The sequence below is a fragment of the Drosophila mauritiana genome, chromosome 2L, assembly GCF_004382145.1.
Source record: "Drosophila mauritiana strain mau12 chromosome 2L, ASM438214v1, whole genome shotgun sequence".
Taxonomy (NCBI): domain Eukaryota; kingdom Metazoa; phylum Arthropoda; class Insecta; order Diptera; family Drosophilidae; genus Drosophila; species Drosophila mauritiana.
Window position 1 is genome coordinate 14,352,328 of NC_046667.1, and position 19,001 is coordinate 14,371,328.

General features: G+C 39.2%; 3 protein-coding genes across 3 annotated transcripts; all 3 read left to right on the forward strand.

Annotated features, from left to right (window-relative positions):
* Positions 1-8,044: 8,044 nt before the first annotated feature.
* On the forward strand, positions 8,045-10,251 carry LOC117137382 (angiopoietin-1-like). The gene is made up of 3 exons (XM_033298799.1): positions 8,045-8,086; positions 9,105-10,063; positions 10,123-10,251. The coding sequence occupies exons 1-3, from the start codon at positions 8,045-8,047 to the stop codon at positions 10,181-10,183; spliced, it is 1,062 nt and encodes a 353-aa protein (XP_033154690.1). The 3' UTR covers positions 10,184-10,251.
* Positions 10,252-15,194: 4,943 nt separating this feature from the next.
* On the forward strand, positions 15,195-15,664 carry LOC117143415 (heterogeneous nuclear ribonucleoprotein A1). Its single transcript, XM_033308115.1, has 2 exons — positions 15,195-15,302; positions 15,371-15,664. The coding sequence occupies exons 1-2, from the start codon at positions 15,291-15,293 to the stop codon at positions 15,590-15,592; spliced, it is 234 nt and encodes a 77-aa protein (XP_033164006.1). The 5' UTR covers positions 15,195-15,290; the 3' UTR covers positions 15,593-15,664.
* A 583-nt stretch (positions 15,665-16,247) lies between these two features.
* Positions 16,248-17,034, forward strand: LOC117146506 (cyclin-dependent kinase 8). Its single transcript, XM_033312764.1, has 2 exons — positions 16,248-16,411; positions 16,565-17,034. Exons 1-2 carry the CDS (start codon positions 16,400-16,402, stop codon positions 16,850-16,852), a joined length of 300 nt encoding a protein of 99 aa, XP_033168655.1. The 5' UTR covers positions 16,248-16,399; the 3' UTR covers positions 16,853-17,034.
* The last annotated feature ends 1,967 nt before the right edge of the window (positions 17,035-19,001 follow it).

A 19,001-nucleotide genomic window follows, 5' to 3' on the forward strand; every position in this document is an offset into this window, starting at 1 on the left:
GATTGATATCTTATTTTAAATTTGTTTTCATTTTCTTGTAAATTTAGCATAATATGAATTTTAAGCCAATAAAAAGCCAATCTTTACCCACTGTATTTCCGCCAGTTCCTCGAGTAGCAGTCAAGTGGAAGTGGAGTAGTGTAAACTGAAGAAGTGTAAGTAGCAGTAGCCTCTGTCTTTCGGTTGCCTTTGGCTTCTTGGTGGCGCAGCTGTTGCTGCCACTGGATTTTCGCTGGCTGACATACGCCAAAAAATGCCGGCCCCCTCAAACAAAAAAAAAACACAGCACAGAAATCGTATTTTGCTATAATTTAATCAAAATTGGAATTGCGGCCTGTCCCACATGAATACTTCGATGGGGAGAGTGCTTTTTTTTCCCCGGCCCGCCCCTCCACAGTATTTGCATTCGTTTTCATTCGATTCGCTTTTGACAGTGTAACGGCCGCAACCTGTCATAACAGATTGGGTAAAATAAAAAATAAAAAAAAAAAAAAAATGGCAAAAAGCGCAAGTTACAATTTATGTTTGATGGACATTCGTCGGATTGGTTGGGTGAAATTTTGATGGTGGCGACGACGTTGATGACGTCCACAGTTGGACATTGATGGGAGTGAGTGTGCTCTTTAATTAGCTGCACACAAAAACACCTGGGCAAAAATGGAAAACTTTTGAGCTCGGCTTGTCATCGCTTGAATGGGAAAACGCTGTTCGAAATGCATGGAATATGGTTTACAATCTGATCGCAGCTTGTAGATTAGCCACGAGCTCAACACATTCAGCCAATCTGTCGACACTTGTCAGGGAGTCATAAAAAGGCCACACCCAGTCGAGCTTAGGCACTCATAAGTATTCATATTCCGAGCTCTAAACTCTACCCAAAGTTATGTTCATGTTTTACATCAAGCGCTTTATGGAATTCGTTTTTAGGGGTAAAGTTATTCTAATGTGATGTTTATAGATATTCAATAGTTGATAACGATAATAAAAATGGCTTTCTTTAAAATATTTCAGGTATGTTTGGGTCACACAGTAAACATTTGATCAGATATTTTTCAGGTTCTGTTAAATCAAGACAACATTTTTGAAATAATAATCGTTGTATTTTCAACATTCACCAAGAAATTTAATATATATTATTAAGGTTATAAACTAAATATCTTAATAAATTATAATATTATATCATATTCATCATATCAGCCATGAGTTATGTCTTGAGATAACACACATCAAGCATTACTACAAATTTCTTAGATTAACAAATGGCAAAGCCAAACAAAATATCAGAAGTTCCTTGGTTAAAATGTTTTAACTTTTTCCGCCTTGTCCGTACAATTCTCCACCCACCACTAAGAACTATAAATAAATACAATATGCACATAAAATTTATTCACATAGGCAAATAGAAATCTTTAGCGTGGCTGCATAGAATTAAAAACCGATGAGGCAAAGATTTGAATGCACGTGTGTTAATCATAAATTTTAAACATGTTTCAAATGCAGTCGGCGGTGGAAAAGTGGACAGGAGGACAGATGGACAGTGGGACAGATGGACGGACGACGGACGACGGACGGGCGGACTGATGGCTGGAAACGATTCGGCGGTGTCGGCGTCCAAAAAAGCGAACGCAGCTATAATAAACGCATGAAAATATGCCTGAGGCGTGCGCCAAGCGATTTCACCTACAGATATATATATATATATATAAATGTATATGTATGCTCTGCAGAGGCGGCGCAAGGGGGGATTTTTGGGGGAAAACGGGGGCTGGTCGCAACCACGTCGACTTGTCACTTTTTTGCATAAACGCACCCAATTTTCGATGCGTATATGAGTGAGAGCGAACGAGGTTTTGGCTTTGCCTTTGGTTTTGGTTTTGGTTTGGTTTTGGCCACATGCCAGTGCGTAGTGAATTTTTCGTGGAAAGGGGGGCGTTAAGAGCTTGCCGCGCCTCAGTTTCAGTCTATTAAAAGAGCTGCAAGCTGGGCTCGGTGGTTGTCAATTTTATTCCATTATTTTCCCTTTCCCCTCACTGTTTTTTTTAAGCCTTAATGCTCTTGTAATGGGCCAACAAATTGCCATTGGGGCCGTTGTTATCCGAGGTCTTTGCGCCTGATCGTGTTGTGAATTGGCAATTCGATGTGTTTTTAGCCAGCCACAGTGGCAAATGTCACAGAACTCTGCAAACGTGATGGATCAACTGGGATAGAACACGCCACGAGTGATTTCAATTAGTTTTGCGAATATTTTAGCTCAGGCATTAACTAATTTGTGTGTATCTACATGTTAAATCTCAACTAGCTAAAATATGTAAGAGGTTAACTGGCAGTTGTGAAACTAGTATTATCTAAAGCTTAACGGTTTATTATGATTATTGATTATACTAAATATATTAAGTATGTATCAGGAAGAATGAATCATTTCCACTCTACAGTGTCACAAGTCTGTATAAAAGTCGAGATCTATAACTTTAATAGCCAGAATGCTTGAATTTGGTTACTACAAATTTCAGTTTATACTAATCTACATGTCAAATAATTCAATCCGGACGGACAATAAAGAATGATGAACTAAATATGCAACTGCATCTCCCGATAACATAATATCAATAGTAGTAGTAGTAGCTTTAGTCAGCTTACTAATTTTCAAATTAAGAATCAACTTTTGGAAATATCAAAATCACTTTTCTGATATTATGCAAATAGTTTTCACAAGAAAGCATATGAGTATGATATATGAGTATATGAGTATATGAGTATATGACTCTAATTATGTGGTTTCATTTTTGTTGGGATGAAATTCTTCTGTTTTGAAGTCTACGTACAATTAACTTTTTTTTGCCAAGCCACCTATAATTATAAGACAATTATTTTCTGTTCGAAAAAAGCCCTAGTAATGTCATTTTTATAAAAGAAACCTCATCGCTCTGTCACAGACAATGTGCATTTTCGCGTGCAACGGTTTTGCTCTTTCCCATTGTGAAAATGAAAGTAATTGTAGGTAAGTTTTTCTTGTGATTGCATTTTTGTTGCCACAGACGGTGGACAAAACGATTTTCAACTAGTTTTGAGAGATTGCATTGGCCTGCACATTTCCACACTTCAAAGTGAACGAAAGAAATTGAAATTAATTAAATACATAAGCAACACGAAAGCGGCTTTTCCCCCTTTTTTTTCTTCCTATCACCTGCGAGTCACTCAATCAACTGTGACGCATCGTGAACAAAAATTGTTTGTCAACAAATTGGAGCGCGACCAAGCCCACAACAAACAACAACTAAAAATGCAATTAAAAATCGAAATGGGAAAACAATAAAATCACCAGAGAAATATGTGCTTAAAGCATAAACATGAACCAAGCCAGATGGAGCAAAAAGCGAACAAAATATTTTACAACACTTTCGCTCGTTAGAAGCGGGCGGGTGCAGCCTCAGCCAATTCGGCTACAGTGCTGCACGAAAGTCTACTGCTCACTCTTGGCTGCACTGAGAAAAAAGAGTGTCTTCAAAACGTGTATAATACAAAATAAAAGTTGGCTAGCAATTCTTAAAAAATGTAAATAGAATAAAATATTGCGTTTCCCCACACTAACATTGTGATATTTTATTTGTGAACTTGTGTTCATCGGATCATCAAACAGTGCGAATAGGTTGCTAGTTTTTCTCAGTGTGGCTATCTGTCTCCCCTCTATGCACTCATTGCCGCTTTAATTGCCCGGTGAAAATGTGCAGCAACTACAGTTGGGGCTACAAAACACTGCAACACTAAGGCGCTTACCTGCCGCTCTACTCTAATTACCCGAAAACTCTTGGGAGTCGATGCCTCTTGATCATCTGTGATCCCTTTCTGTAAGATTTTTTGAAAGATGCCGCCGTGCTGGGCGAGCAAGTGAAATTCAAGTGAAATTAATCAAATTTGTTTTGAATTTAGGTTGAGACGTGGATGCGATTTGTTCGGTCGAGTGGATTGTGTGCGCCGCTTGGCTAGGGTGTAATTAGATTGCAGTCAAGATTGTTGAACAAGTGAAATTTTAGGGATAATTAGTGTAGTTTTAGCTACAGCTGTTGTGCTATTTATTACCTAACTTTAAAATGTATTTTATTTATATTTTATTTATTTTGTTAATAGCTAATAAATTCCTATTCAGACAGCATCGCGCATAAAACACTGATAGCCAAATAAATTTTTAGCAATAACAATTCATCAAATAACGCCCATTCAATGCCGCAATTCGCTGACTGGCGAGGCCTTTCTTCTGCCGTTGGAAACTCAATTTCAATTTGCTGCCAACTCCCCCTCCGCGGCCAATTGACAGCTTCTTGGGCCAGCACCTTGGCGAAACTTGGGTCAATTGGTTGCCATAAATCTTCATAGAACATTGTTGACTGCCGGCGACAGTGCGAAATAAAAATACGAATTTCATTACAATTTGTGTCCGCACCCCGCCGATTCTCTCCCTTGCTATTTCAAATTATAGAAATGTAATAAATCAAAATCTCGTTAACTTGCTGCGACGTACAAATTTGTTTCAGGTTAAAGTCAAGTCGGTGGGAAAAGGATTCGGAATCGGAATCGGAATCTATTCTAATTAAATAGGTTTACTCGAATGCAATCGACGGATGGCTGGCTGCAGCGAGCAGGTCGCTCTGATTAATGCCGTCGAGCAAGATAATGACAAGACAACACCCAGAAAGCCACCCAATGGTCGGTGGTTGGGGGTTTTGGGGTGGCTATATGCGAATCTCGATCATCTGCGCGCAGTCGTGTGTGCAACAGCAACAGCAACAGGTTGTAACTTGGCTGTGTTGCATGCAACCGATGATTAAAACGGGGCAGGCCCCAAACTCTTAATTCTTGGCCATTTTCACTGAAATTGTTAAATATAATTTCGAAAGAAATTCTTTCTTTCCTCTGGCCTGACTGCCAATTACTACGTTTCTCTTGTTAATTTTGTTTTCTTTTTGCACTACATATATATATAAATTTTTTTCTTGCTTTCATTATGATTTTTTTTTCTATGCTGGCGCATTTCATGCGCGACTTCATTTAACTGTGCTTTGCATGATTATTGCTCCAGTTATCAGCTGAACGACAACAACGGCAAGAGCATGAGCATGAACAACAGCTTCTGGGACGGCGGCCAGACAAAATAATGTGCAACAAACTGCTGCATGCTACAAATATGGGCAGTGGATTGGGCTGTGCAGAAAAGCAAAAAAGAAGGTGCAGCTGGGCAGATCGCTTCGGGCTTTGTCGAGCTGCAGATATGTTTGCATTCGAGTCGTGAATGCATTCAAATAACAAATATTCATTCATACACGCATTAGGCTCTTCAGTTATTCATAAAGTATTCGCAATCATAATACTTAGGTAATACAACAAATATTAAATGCGTAATGGAAGGCAGCAGTTGTTGTGGCTTATAATCAAATAAAAGATTAAGTAATGCTAATTCCAAATAATTATAAACCACATTTATTTATATATTTTTAGGTATAGGTACTATAAATTGCCAAAACCATTTGTCCGTTGATATAAACGTTCTTTGACTGTTAGCCACTCCGAAAATCAAAAAGCCATAAGCAGAATTGAATGTAAATTGTTGATTCGAAAACCAATGTTCTGTAGAAACGTTAAAACGAATCATGTCTTGATTTTCGCAGCTTATCCGCATTTATTTAGATGTGCTCAAGTTAACTTCCACACCCAAATTGCAATCAAAATCGTAGACGTCCGAGCACTTAATTAAATTTACATTGCTGCAAACGTCCTTCAAGCGAACCATGCCCAACCTGAAAGGGGGGACCATTTGTGATTTTACATTTTAGATTTTTTCGCCGGGCCATTTGAGGGAAACTCGCTCGGGCTCACCTGCTGCTCGTTATCTTTAGTATTTATGTCATCGTTAAATTTGGCTTCCAGCTGCTTTTACCTGGACTCGAAACAAGTGCACACACGAAGCGTTCCTGCTTTGCTTTTTGCTTTCCAGCCTCGCTGCTCGTGTCGCCCGGCATAGGTGTGGCACAAAATATTTAAACACAGCATAAAAATTAAAAACTAGTCTAATCACAGGCCCGAGCCAGATCCAAGTGTCTAGTGTTGGGGCTGGAAAATGGCCTCAACCGAGATCATTTACGGTAGGCCGCGTGATTTGACACTTAAAGGAAGAGATAAATTTTAAATGAATGCGATTTAATGCCAAGAAAGGATCCATAGGGAGAAGTGTCGAGATAGTGAAATGTTGAACGTCGAATCCAGAGGTGTGTTTTTTACGCATTGATTTATTTGCATTCATTTCGATTGACACGTCTTAAATCTTCATTTTATATCGGTCGATTTGCAATTATCACTTAACTTCCTCGATTAAAGTAACCCGGTAAAATTCCAAATATTTTAGTGAAAGTCGAGAGACTAAAAAATAAATAATTAAATAATTTGATAGCTTGCTAACAATTTTATATTGGATTCATTCATATGTATTATAGGTTTCCTTTGTTCTATCATCAATGTAAAAGTATATGTTTTTATTCTATATTTTTTTATCCAAATATACGTGATTATTTTTTAAACATATGTATTTACCCAAAACCCACTTCTCACGATAGTCAAAATCTGACTGGCAAAGGAGAGTCTGGAAAATGGACCATGTGCCATTTACGGAGGAGGCATGGTAATCAGATTTGAGATTAAAACTTCAAATGAATACTAATCCCTGCTTTGGGAACTGGAGACCCCAGTAAGGTTTAGCCAACGCGTCCAACTCTCAAACTATCGTACCGACAACAGGTGTAAATGATTCCGGGCCTGGAACATGACGTCGTTGCCCCCTTTCCACCTGACCAGTGCGTTCTGAGCAAAGTCAAGTGATTTTCCTCAAAAAACTGGTTGCTTTGCCGAGTCTTAGTACGTCGTATTAAGTTTAATTTGCATGGCGAACTGAAAATGAAAAAAAAAAAATGGAAATACTTTTAAAAGACCCCCAGGCGCCAGCGACTTGACACATTTCTGCGGGCCATGAGAATGAACTTTTTGCGATGCCAAATGCTTTTCCAATAGTTGACCCAATTGCCCCAGACACAGAGGCTGAAGAAAGGGCGACCCCGCGGATTGACATCAATCATTGCACTATGAGACATTATTCTAAACGTCATCCCACTTTAGCCGTCCTAGCTGGGTCAATTAGAAATGACTTGGCAGCTTTTGGGTAAGAGCGCCAGTACCAAGTGCAAGTTACTGGGTGAGGGAGAGCCCAGCAACACTACCACCCATTCGATAGAAAAGAAAATCTGCAGCTAAACGACAATCGATTAGGGTCAGCCTTCGTTGGGCCTGGAAAGTTGCCCCAATGAACGCCCAGCAAGTGGCGCCCATGGTGAAAAACTGCAGTTGGTAGCCAAGCGTAGCCTAAAAAATATGACACAGAAAAAAATTAGATCGACGTTCAAATCGTTTGTCATGCAGTTGACTAAACTTCTGGTAAGATTTTGGATTTTTGGTGATGGAATATTCAAGTCGTTTCTCATTTTGGTTTAGTAGTTTACCGTCACAAAGTTGGATTATAATTTTCTAGGAATTATAAGTATATTTATATAGATATTAAACCCCAAACTTTTAGCAGATTGCACCTTAAGGAACACACTTAATTATAAAAACAAGAAGCTGCCTCAATTTGTTAAGATCCAGAAAATATAAATAGCCTGAGACACTTTTGGAAAACATTTTCCGGTGCACATAAGCCAGCATGCTCGAGTTCAGTGGGCCAAGGAGTAAACAAGGCTTGGTCAAGTGGCTAGTGGCTGCGATTTGCATGACCAGTCGATTGCGATAGGTGTGCGTGAGGCGATCCCCGAATCGAACGTAGTGGGTCCCGCAAAGAGGAAGATCGAAACTGGAACACTTCAATGTGCCAGAGCAATTACTGCCGCAGTTCCAACTTCTCAGTTTCCCAGTCATGCAAGCGATTTTTCCGGTGGGCATGTGGTATCAAGTGCACCAGAGGATCGGAGGGAAATGGATTTTCTTTCGCTTGGGCTGCGTTGCGTTGTCTATGACTCCCATCGCTGGTTATACTGGCTTAGTAGCTGGCACAGTGAGCCAATTGATCATTTGACCATGGAATTTACATACAGTCCGTGGCGGTTAGCACTTTTTGTGGTTTTGCCAATGATTGCTAAAGGAAAAGAAATTGGTAACCAGCTGTGGGGCGCAATTTATGCGCCTGCACAGTCGCCTTGCCAATGTAATTTTTTAGAATAATGACTGTTCAATATTATTGTAATACATAAAATGCAATATTTCAAACAATTTAAACGTAAGAACTGTGACACCACCTACCGGAAATCTAGTGAATATAAAAGCTTTAAAAGCTCTGTAATCCGCGCCATCTATAGGCAAATATATAGAGGTGTTTAAGTTGACTTCTACTAAAATGCTGCATACTTTTAGGGATACACGATAAAGCAAAGTGGTGTCGCCCTCTAGCGGACGTACACTTAAGCGTGCCGCGCTGCAGCGACACCTATAGGAGAATGGTAAAACTATTTTAAATTTAAAATATCTAGTTTTTTTTAGTACTTTTAACATTATTTGGGAACTTATATATCTAAAATATAGTTGGTAGTAGCAAAGAATGTATTCAGAATATAGAATGTTAGGCAGGAAATAGAACTGATAAGACCAAGCCTCTCTTATTTTTCCCACTCCATACAGGCGTATCCTGATAGGCGAGCATTGAACTGTGTCTTACAGATTGTTAATCACTGATTAAGTGAATAAAGGCTTTATTTTGCCATTCAATGGAATGTAAAGTCAGTCTTTATTCAGCTTCATTTGTGAATAAACAGTTCACAGCGCGTACATTTATCGATTTTAATCTAGTAAATTTGGAACTACGATAGAAATGATAATTTATAAATATATCGTGCTTTTAATAACATTTTTGGTTACAAAGACTGTGGGTGAATTAGGGTTCGTGGAAGAACAAGAGGTAATTGATATCTCATTTGAGCTTATATGGAAAAACAATGGGTCGACTTTAAGATACAAGTTATTGAGCCAAAAAAAAATTTAGCCAAGTGTATTATCCATGAATTTTGGTTGTTTTTCAGTCTTGTGTTCTACCAGACGACCAAGAAGATAAATGCAGTACGATTTGCTACCCTACTATTAAGCCCTTGTTAAAGCATGTGGGATTGTGCCATCAAAATAATGAAATAGTTTACCAACTCCAAGACAAAATTCGCGAACAGGAGATCGAAATAAATAGATTTAAGCTTGAAAATGATAGATTGAAAGTTCAATTGGAGGAAGACGAAAAATCATTTGAATTGAATAATCAACTCAAAGAAGCTCTTGACAATAATCGAAACATTGTGAGCCAGTTTAGTGCGAAATTAAATATATTGATTAATGAAAAGAACGACGAAACCATCAGGCATCTAAGTGAAGAGAATGTATTACTAAAACAGACAAATAGTGAACTTAAAGAGATTGCAAACGAAAAGGAAAATCAACTGAGGAGTTATTGGACGCAAAACAACGGATCGAAGGAGAAAGTGGATTTACCCAGCAGCTGTTTGGATTATGATTATGAAAAAGGTCTGAGGCGAATCAAAGTTCCTGGAGCTGAATCCTTTGAAGTACTGTGCCATTCCGAAATCGCGGGACCCGGTTGGACACTCGTACTGCGCAATCTGGGTAATGCAAATTTCAACCGTAACTGGACGGAATATAAGTATGGATTTGGTGTTTGGGGTTCGTCCTTTTTTAGAGGACTAGAAGTCCTTCATTTAATGACTCGATCGCAGCCCCATGAATTGTACGTTGTGGCTAATTTAAAAGACGAAACCACTTTGTCAAATCATTTTGACGAGATTGACGTCGGCGGCGAACCTGAAGGTTATCGTCTTAAGTCGATTGGCAAACCTAAGTCCAAGGAATTACTCTTTATGAAGAGTCAAGTTAACGCCAAATTTACGACTTATGATCGGAACAATGCCGGAACAAAAACCAACTACGCTGTTATGAATAATGCCGGATGGTGGTACTCAAAAAAAAACCAATTAAGGTAGGCGATGATTATGCTCTAGAATATATAAACATTTTAATTGACCTTCTTTTTAAAAGCTTTACAAATAGTCCTGATGATGTTGAAGAAATTCTGATGCTAATACGACCTAAAAGTTAACATTTCTTTTCGGAATGGCATTGTACGTATATTTAATTAAGCTACGACTGGAAACCATAAAAGAATACCTTTTAAAAGATTTATTATACTTAAGAAAATGGTTGTATATTATTTATACTCAAAAGTTTCCGTTCTGAGATACGGGGGAGTTTGGATTTTTTTCTCATTTGGGGATATGTTGTTGCTGTTATAAGTATTCTCTCCAGCAATTATAAATCAAATTTAAGAAGTATATGAAAATTTAAAAGCTAATTTATCAAGTGCTACCCCAACAAATAGAAATGCCTAAGAATGCTTGCAAGTACGTCATAGATACTTATCAAACATGCCCCCATTTGCTGGGCTAAGTGAGGCGAATAATTCATGTCAATATCAAAACTCATTTACCTGCGGTTGCCCCAGTCTCTCAGTGTCATCAAAAAGCTTGTGACGCAAAAACCAACTAAGAAGTAGATCAAACGAGGCTGTGGAGCCAAAATGCATGGGCGGGGGTGCATGGCAATTCTAAGGCCAATTGAGGAAAATGCGTTCAACCGCAATGCCGCTTATAAGCCATCGTTGACAACCCAGTTTGGTGACTGGGAAACGAATGTTTCGAAATCTCGATTTGAAATATGGAAAAGTTTTTGTCTCAACTTGCCACAGATAGGCGGCAATGCCGACAACGAAGCGATTTTAATTACTTTTCCCCAGTCATTCATTCATTTCCACTTGTTGCCCATCAGTTAAAAGTCAGAAGAGGAAACTCACCAAATGGTAATTCCATTTCCATTTCGGACATTTCACGCTTGAAAGGATTTTATCCCACACCGACCACCGAAACTGATGTCTATCGTCCTGTGGCCATTACAACTTATTGCTACTACTGCGGCTACACTTAATACACCAAATTAACTTTTTCGTGGGGGGTTTTCCTCGGCCCACGGCCACGCCCCCTTGCCAACACCGCCAAGCATGCCGCCCACTCGAAAAGCAAGGACGCGTTTATCTGCCGGTTATCTCGCCTTTTGTTGATAAATAGCTTTGCGGTAATTAATTTGCCATGAATGAGGTGCATTTGTATAGAACGAGATGGATTGGTATGGAAATGAACTCGAACGGTGGGGTGCGCTCATGGATGTCAATTTGATTATTATTTAAATCAAGAGGATGTTTGGGAAGTATTTGATCTAATGAGATATAATTTACTATGTGTTAATAATCTCAACTCTGATATCAGAAAATATTTTGTGACGCAAATTAAGATGTGGCAAAAATGTATTGCTTATTGCCGTTGATAAGCTGTGATGATTGTGAAATGAATAATTTGGGTAAGATATAAATACACGAGAGTCATGAATTATTCGAAGCTACTACCTTTCGTAAATCAGTTATTTAAAACAAGCTTATGATAAGGATGTTTTTCCTGGAATAGATTTAACCAATACTCCTCCATCCTTGGCAGAGTCCTTGCATTACCTGAAACTTTTCTCATTATATCTGCACTGGCACAGCGACAAACAGTGGAAACCGGAGTACTCCAGCGGCAGAGCGAACTTTCTGCCCGCCCACAGCTTCAGGTTTTACCAATGACTTCCGTCATCACCGACACACTCAAAGTGTAAATTTGCATTTGCTTCTAATTACGAGCGGGTACAAGAAATTGCCCAGAACTGAGGCCGGAGAAGGCCCGCATTTGCAGCATTTGCAGCATCGGAGCATCTTGGCAACTCGGAAACTTGGCATCTGCAAATGGAGGAGCACTTGCGGCAATTGCAATTTAGAATTTCAATTATATTTATATTTTTTATGGGGTTTTAGGGTGGTGCCTAGGTGGAAAATGCCCGCACACACGGAAGCGCTGGGAAACTACAAATCAAGTGCCACGCACGCAAATTTCCTTTAATTAAAACCAAACTTTTAAGAGCCCCTCGTCTGCATCTTCTTCACGTTCCTCGGCCGCAGATGCATCTTCACTTGGTTACCCAACTGCAAACTACTTGGGCTCAACTTAAGCGAATCCAAGGCGACATAATCTTCGAGTGAGGCCTAAAGTGCGGGTCGCTTTTGTTGGTCGCAGGGCGAAGGGATTAAAGGCCAAAGTTTGCTCAGGTGAAGAAATACAATTAGCGAGTAGGACGAGGACACTGTGGAACAAATGAAGTACTCAAATTCATTTCGAAATGTCTTGTCATTGTATTACAATGAAACTTGCATGCTATTTTTCCAAATTTAAATTGTGCGGCATTACTAAGTATTCGAAGTTACTGTTCAAGTAAGGCAATAATTAAGTTGCTGAGTTTTTAATCAATTTTTACCAAGGTTTAAGCAAGGTTATTTTATTGCAATTTATACAATTAATATTATTTTTGACTGGTTCACTTAGCGATTTATACCCATTTTTGGTGGCTCTTTTGGTTTTGATGCGCATTTGCCTGAAATTAGCTCCTGAAATTGACACTCCTGATTGGGATTATGAATATGAAGTCAAGCCTACAAAAATCTCTTCCAAGTTTGGTTTCCAAATGGCCCCGCACAAACAAACATCCATCAAGAAGTAAAATTCAGTTTTCTTCGCGTTCCAGCCGGAAGTGCACTTAGTTTAAAAAAAAACGCGGTGAGGGCAAAAAGCGGACCAAAAGGCAGTAAAGAAAACTTCGCCGCCCTTCGAAGCGATGCGAGTGCAGTGGGAAACTTTTCTAACCCATATTAAAACATATTTGCGCAAAAATATGCAGATGCCCGCAGAGTGCAAGGAAGTTTTCACGAATATATGTAGGTTCATGCCATATCTATGTATGGGCAGGTGGCGGTGGTGCGTTGGCAGTCAATTGCTCATTGACTTGGCTCAAAAATTGTTGAGTGTCGAGTTCTAAGTCCTAAGCCCCTGCTAACATGTTGGCGAAAGTTCCCGGCACCAGATACGGAAGAGCCGACATTTTCCTCTTCGGAATACCATTTCTTTCGGGTTTAGTTTCCAGTTGAGTTTACGTGAGCTTGGATTTCAAGCTGTGCGCGCACATAAGTTTGCGGCTTAAGCATGTGAAATTCATATGGATGGAAATGGAACCACCCGCACGCCGCCCCACAAATTCAGCTCCCGGAATTTGCACCCAACTGCAGGTGGGGCATAACATACTGACTGGGCTAATGCATTCCTAGCCACCCAAATAACCTAAGACATTACGTCGAGGGGGGTGCCAAAGAAGTCAAGCCAGGTTACTAGTGCCAAAAGTTTAAAATTAAACGTAGTTATATCCAAAAAACCAACTTGGTTGGAAACGTAGGGTATTACCAAACTATATATAATAAAGAATGTGTATCTTTAATAATTTAAATAATAATATTTTATTTAAGCTTTTTTCTTATTCGCCAATACCATCTTAACAGAAATCAATAAGCTAACGTAGTCAACAGTTTGTTGTTTACCTTTTTGGTGACGCAAATATTAAATAATTTATAACTCAGCTCGATTAAAGTTTAAAAGAGCAAAGAATGTCCCAAAAATGTTGCGTTGTAAGCAAAAGGCTAATTATGTTTATGCAAATTGTTTTTAGGACTTTGAACCTAATGGAATATAATTTGAACAAAATTATTGAAAATTGACGGTAATTGAAATGAATTTGAACAAATTTCAGTGCACGGCTTTGGGTGTCGTGTTGGGCCACCATCAAAGGAGTCAAAGAGCGTTGAATGTTGAATGTTGCAACTTTGACACGCGACGCAGACGTTGGCCCAGAGTGTTTTCCCCGGAGCTCTGCAATTTTAAGGGCCTAGGCCTCCCGAAAAGGGTTCATTAGACATTTTACCAAAATTACTGCACATTTCCAAAAAGCAACTGCTATATGATTAGGTTTGAAGCGGTGGTTTATTTGAAGTAGAGGCTTTACATTGATGTAAGTAAGTTAAGCGAGTTCGCGTTGTAAGTTACTTGAACATTAAACGGATAAAGTCACTAGTACGCACACTAAACAGCTTACTTGCCAACCGGGAAGAGGGACTTGTGCCCGACTAAACACAAATTCGATGAAATAAAAATAAATTAGCTGCTTTAAATGAGCCAAATAAATTCATTTAGGGCTTTATGCGCTCCACTGAAGTATGCCAAAAGGCACCGTCTTCGTCGTCGCAGTCTTTCGCATCACCCTCTTTTTCGGATGGCAGGGTTAAGAGCCAAGTTAAAGGCAACACGTATTGCCAAACTCGATTGCCGCTGGCGCCGCACACCAAATGCAATTTCACTTCACCCTCGCCGAGGTACGGAAAAATTTCCAGGGTCTCCGGTCGCCAGTATTCCCCATTCGCTGCAGGTGATTCCCCATCGAGACACTTATCTATTGAGTGAGCTTGGTTCGCTTCGTTTGGACCGCTCTTGAAGTGAACGCCAACGAAATAAGAAAACAACAAAGTTTCTTTTGATTATGTCAATGGAATTTGTTTATCTCAGCAAAATGTAACCGAATTGAAAAAAATATGGTTTTTTTGACGCTCATTTGCATTTACTTTTGCGCGGATAAAAATGTGGCAATTGGAAAGGGTGATTTGTTCAAATGTCCAGCTCAGTTAGATTCAATAATTATACATACACGTAACACATTAATGTGATTCTATTGTAAACATTAGTTCAAGGAAGCAAATTTGTTTTGAGAACCCCAGAAACAAAGGCATCATCAACAACGTCAAGTAGCAGCTCTAGTTTGTGTTCAATATATTGATTCTTGGAAACGTGCCTCTAGAAACTGAATAGCTTAGTCATAAATTCAGTAAAAATAATATTTAAATATAAATTAGCAAACTATTAAAATTCATATCAAAAGCCACGCACCTGGCGCCTGTTACCCTAAAAAAAAATTGGAAACCGGTCAATAACCACAACAAATTCAAAACCGGATTGGAAGAGAAACGCTGGTCACCTGTGAGGAAAGCCCCCATGTCTGGTCCAGTGTCTGGGACAAGTTTTTATTTCAGTGCGGGTAAAGAACCTCCGAAATTCAAACATTATATGAATTCACAAAAATCGTATAAATAGAGAAAGACGTGACAGAAAGGGCACAGTATCGAGTGCAACATCGAAGCATCCTCATCTTCTGGGATATTAGTACAAATTGAATTCATTTTCAAATTCAACATGAAGTTCTTGGTAAGTTTGTCCTCCAGAGCTACACCTCGCAGTGATTAAGGACTATATAATAATAAACGCCCATTCAGGTGATCGTTTTTGTGGCCCTTATCGCCGTTGCTTCCGCGCTTCCTCAATTTGGATTCGGAGGATTCGGAGGATTCGGTGGCCAACAGCAGCAACAAGAAGGATTCGGAGGTGGTGGCTTCGGAGGCTTCGGACAGCAGCAACAGCAGCAGGAAGGTTTCGGAGGTTTCGGCGGATTTGGAGGATTCGAGCAGCAGCAGCAGCAGCAAGGAGGCTTCTTCTAAGGCTGTTACTTTAGTTCCTCAACTAAAAATTAAAATAAATTATTTGAACGTATTAGTATAACAAACACAAAACAGTTTTTGTCTTTTAAATACTCATTTACATGTTTTGACAATGGTTTATTGTAGGCCTTTAGATCGACAGAGATTTCATTAATGAGTAACCTTAATTTATTTCGCTTGCTTATAAATACGTTTGGGGGTTTTTTTTTTGGATACCAGCAACATCAAGAAAAAATAATTAACACAGTTTTATACGTTGATTTATTTTTTCAACATAAAAAATTGTTTTTATTTAGCTAATCGAAAATCACTTTATGGGCTGATGAAATTTTTAAACATTAATTTCGGGAAGTAATTGTGTGCTATAACAACATTAATTACAAACACTTGAATAACTCGCAAATGATGTTGGCATAAAAACCAAAGACAGATACTGACTCATGCAAAATTGTTAAATAACAAAATGTTCTGACAGTAATAATTCAACAAAAACCCTAATTTGATTAGCGAAGAGCATACGCCAAGAAGAGCTGATTGCAAACCTGTATTTTTAGTGGGCCCGTCAACTCCAGATACTTGAAAATTTTCAACAACAGAAAAAATCCCCTATAAACACACAATGATTTGAACAGGGAAGTCCGAGCGGCGATCGCACCGTGTCCAACCAGTTTGTTGGGCATAAAGCCTAACAAAAATTCAGATAAATACTCATAGCCAGCAGCCGAAACTCAAACAGTTGATTTTAGCATTCCGGTGAAATAAGATTGTTGGCTTGAGGAGTAAGGTTCAATATATTCAATATTCAAAATGAAATTCACGGTATGTATTGCTAAAAGTTAAGTTTGTAAAGGCGGAAAAATTTTATTTAATTGGCTAATAACCTAACACAACATTTTCGATCGGGGCATCACAAAATATATTTAAGAAACTAATGTAACTAAATTGTATCTATAATTTGTATATTTTTTTTAGATAATCGTATTTGTTGCGCTTCTCGCCTTTGCATCGGCCCAGTTTGGTCCGTTTGGTCAAATTATTAGGGGCATTGAACGATTTGAAGGTGGTCTACAACAACAGCAGCAGCAGCAGCAAAGCGGCTTTGGCGGTGGTCAGCAGCAGCAACAGCAGGAGGAGGGTGTCATCCTCAGAGGTCCTTTCGGCGGCGGAGTGGAGTTCTTCCAGGAGCAACAGCAGCAGCAGCAAGGCGGTGGAGGTCAGCAGCAACAGCAGCAGGAGAACCTGTTTAACTTCTTCGGCTAAAGCTCCTTAATAAGGAAAACTAGACATAGACTGACCACCATCTATAGAACTCAGAAGCAAGCCATCACTTAAAGCCATGATCGTAGATATAAAAACAGGATAAATAAATATGTTTAAAACTACACAATTATAAACCAAGACATAATAATGCCTTTTCATAAAGTTTAAATATTTTATTCTAGTTAATGCAAAGCTAAGCAAATTTTAGTTTAATAAAGCAATAACGCTTTGTCAAACAAAATTACACAAAACCAAATAAAAGCAATTTGTTTACGAGGCCAAGGGAGCAGACAATTTGCCTGCTATTTGGATGTGAATTCAGCAATGGCTTCGTGTTTTGTGTCAAAATCGCGATGATGGCCATGGCCAATTGTTATGGCCAAAGTTTTAAGCCAAAAATCGCAAAACTCTAATGAGTGCTATCGTTGAAATCAGAGGACAGCAAGTGGGTATGGAAGGGTTGGTGGAATTTTTGGTTCCTTTATCCGAAAGCACCGAAACACCATCAAAGTCATTAAGCGGAAAACCCTTTTGGCTTCTTTTCCACGCATTTTCATTTCGCCTTGTAATGACTTCATCCCGGCTTCAGAGTCTTTGGGGTTTTGGTTCTGGTTTTGTTATTGGAGACAATTTCGAAGCCATCCTGTAGTTGCCTGTCTGACAAAACAACGCCAGTCAGCTATGCAGCCAGCCACCCACCAAGAAAGCCAAGAGCACCAACACTCGTAACTACAAAACAACTTTTTAATTGCAATTAAATACGTAACAAGTTTTTAGTTGTAAGTGCGACTACGGAGCACACAGGGAACTTAGCCGTGGCAGAAGTGCCCATTGGTGCCGGAATATTGTTGTTGCGGGTTACCCTTATCTATCCCCTGCTATCTGCGGAATACATATACAAAGATATATACTATATACGTATCTATGAGATTGCCATTGCAGTGTTTGCCTCACTCGCTCTCTCTGTGTGTATTGCAAAATTGAGTTGTGCGCTTTGGGGTTTTAATTGTTAATTGTTGGCTCAGCGGGCAGCGCTTTTGACGTCGTTGATGACAGTCGACTGTGGGGCCAGAACGATGTGGATTGGGTCGTAAGAAAATCGCACTTTGGGGATTATATTGAAGTCGATAGGGAGTGGCAAGTGGGAAGCGGAAAGTGGAGAGAGATAAAAGATTCTGGGCCCAATCCTCTGCGAGGAGGCGGAAGAAAAGGATGTTGCGGATTAGGGAATTAAATTGAAACCCCTAATGATTTTCGGTTTAAGCGGGAAAACACACATTTTGCGGGAACTTTTAATCAAATCATCAAGTTCATCGAGGCATACGTATGCAATCATTACCCGAACGGCTTTATGACTGAACAATTAAGAAGAAAAGGTTGAAAACTGCTGGTAAATTTGCTTAATAAATTACAAGGAAATTCCGATTCGAAAATAGTTTAGCTAAAGCATCGTGAACATATTTGAATTTTAATAGACGTAATATTGTTGTTTTATTTAAATATATGCTCGTAAAGATTTATTCGATTCTGTTTAGATACAATCGGTAATCGTATTATGTCCGTGGAAAGTGAAGTACATGGGACATTAGCATTTTCCATACATTGTTAATATTTTATATGCCATTTAATTTGAATGCAAATTAAAATTTGATGGGGCCACTGATGTTGTCGCTTACCCACTTACCTTTTGCATCTAATGGATCTTTATGTGCACCCACTTGGCCAGCGGTTAAGTAATTCGCCCGGAGTCATTTTGTGAGGCCAAAGCTGTGCCAGTAACCTCTAAGTGTCTGTTTTTCTTCACCTGTACCGGGATTCGGTATTCCTGGACTCACTAATTTGGCCGCAATTTACATAAAGGACGCGCGGCCCCAAATGTTGTTAGCCATGGTAATTTTCCGTTTCTTCGTCGTTTTTTTTGTTGTGTATTTTTCGAAGCACCCGCCGAAAAAGAAAACGTAATTTCTTTTGCCATTCAACTTGATTAAATTAGAGTAAAGGGAGCACGAGGCATAGCGACTGTGTACTAATGAGAGGCAGCTGCAGTTTAGTGCCCGTCCGAGAATATTATCCAACTTCCCAGTGCTTCAACGCCATCTCTCTACTCTCCAAACAGTGACAGATGTATGACTTGGCATTTATAGTTTTG

Bases quoted from the DNA above. Each gene is read 5' to 3' on its own strand.
- LOC117137382 (XM_033298799.1), top strand. From the start codon at position 8,045: ATGACTCCCATCGCTGGTTATACTGGCTTAGTAGCTGGCACA. The intron at 8,087-9,104 runs GTGAGCCAATTG...GTTGTTTTTCAG, and splicing joins CTGGCTTAGTAGCTGGCACA to TCTTGTGTTCTACCAGACGA. The intron at 10,064-10,122 runs GTAGGCGATGAT...TCTTTTTAAAAG, and splicing joins TCAAAAAAAAACCAATTAAG to CTTTACAAATAGTCCTGATG.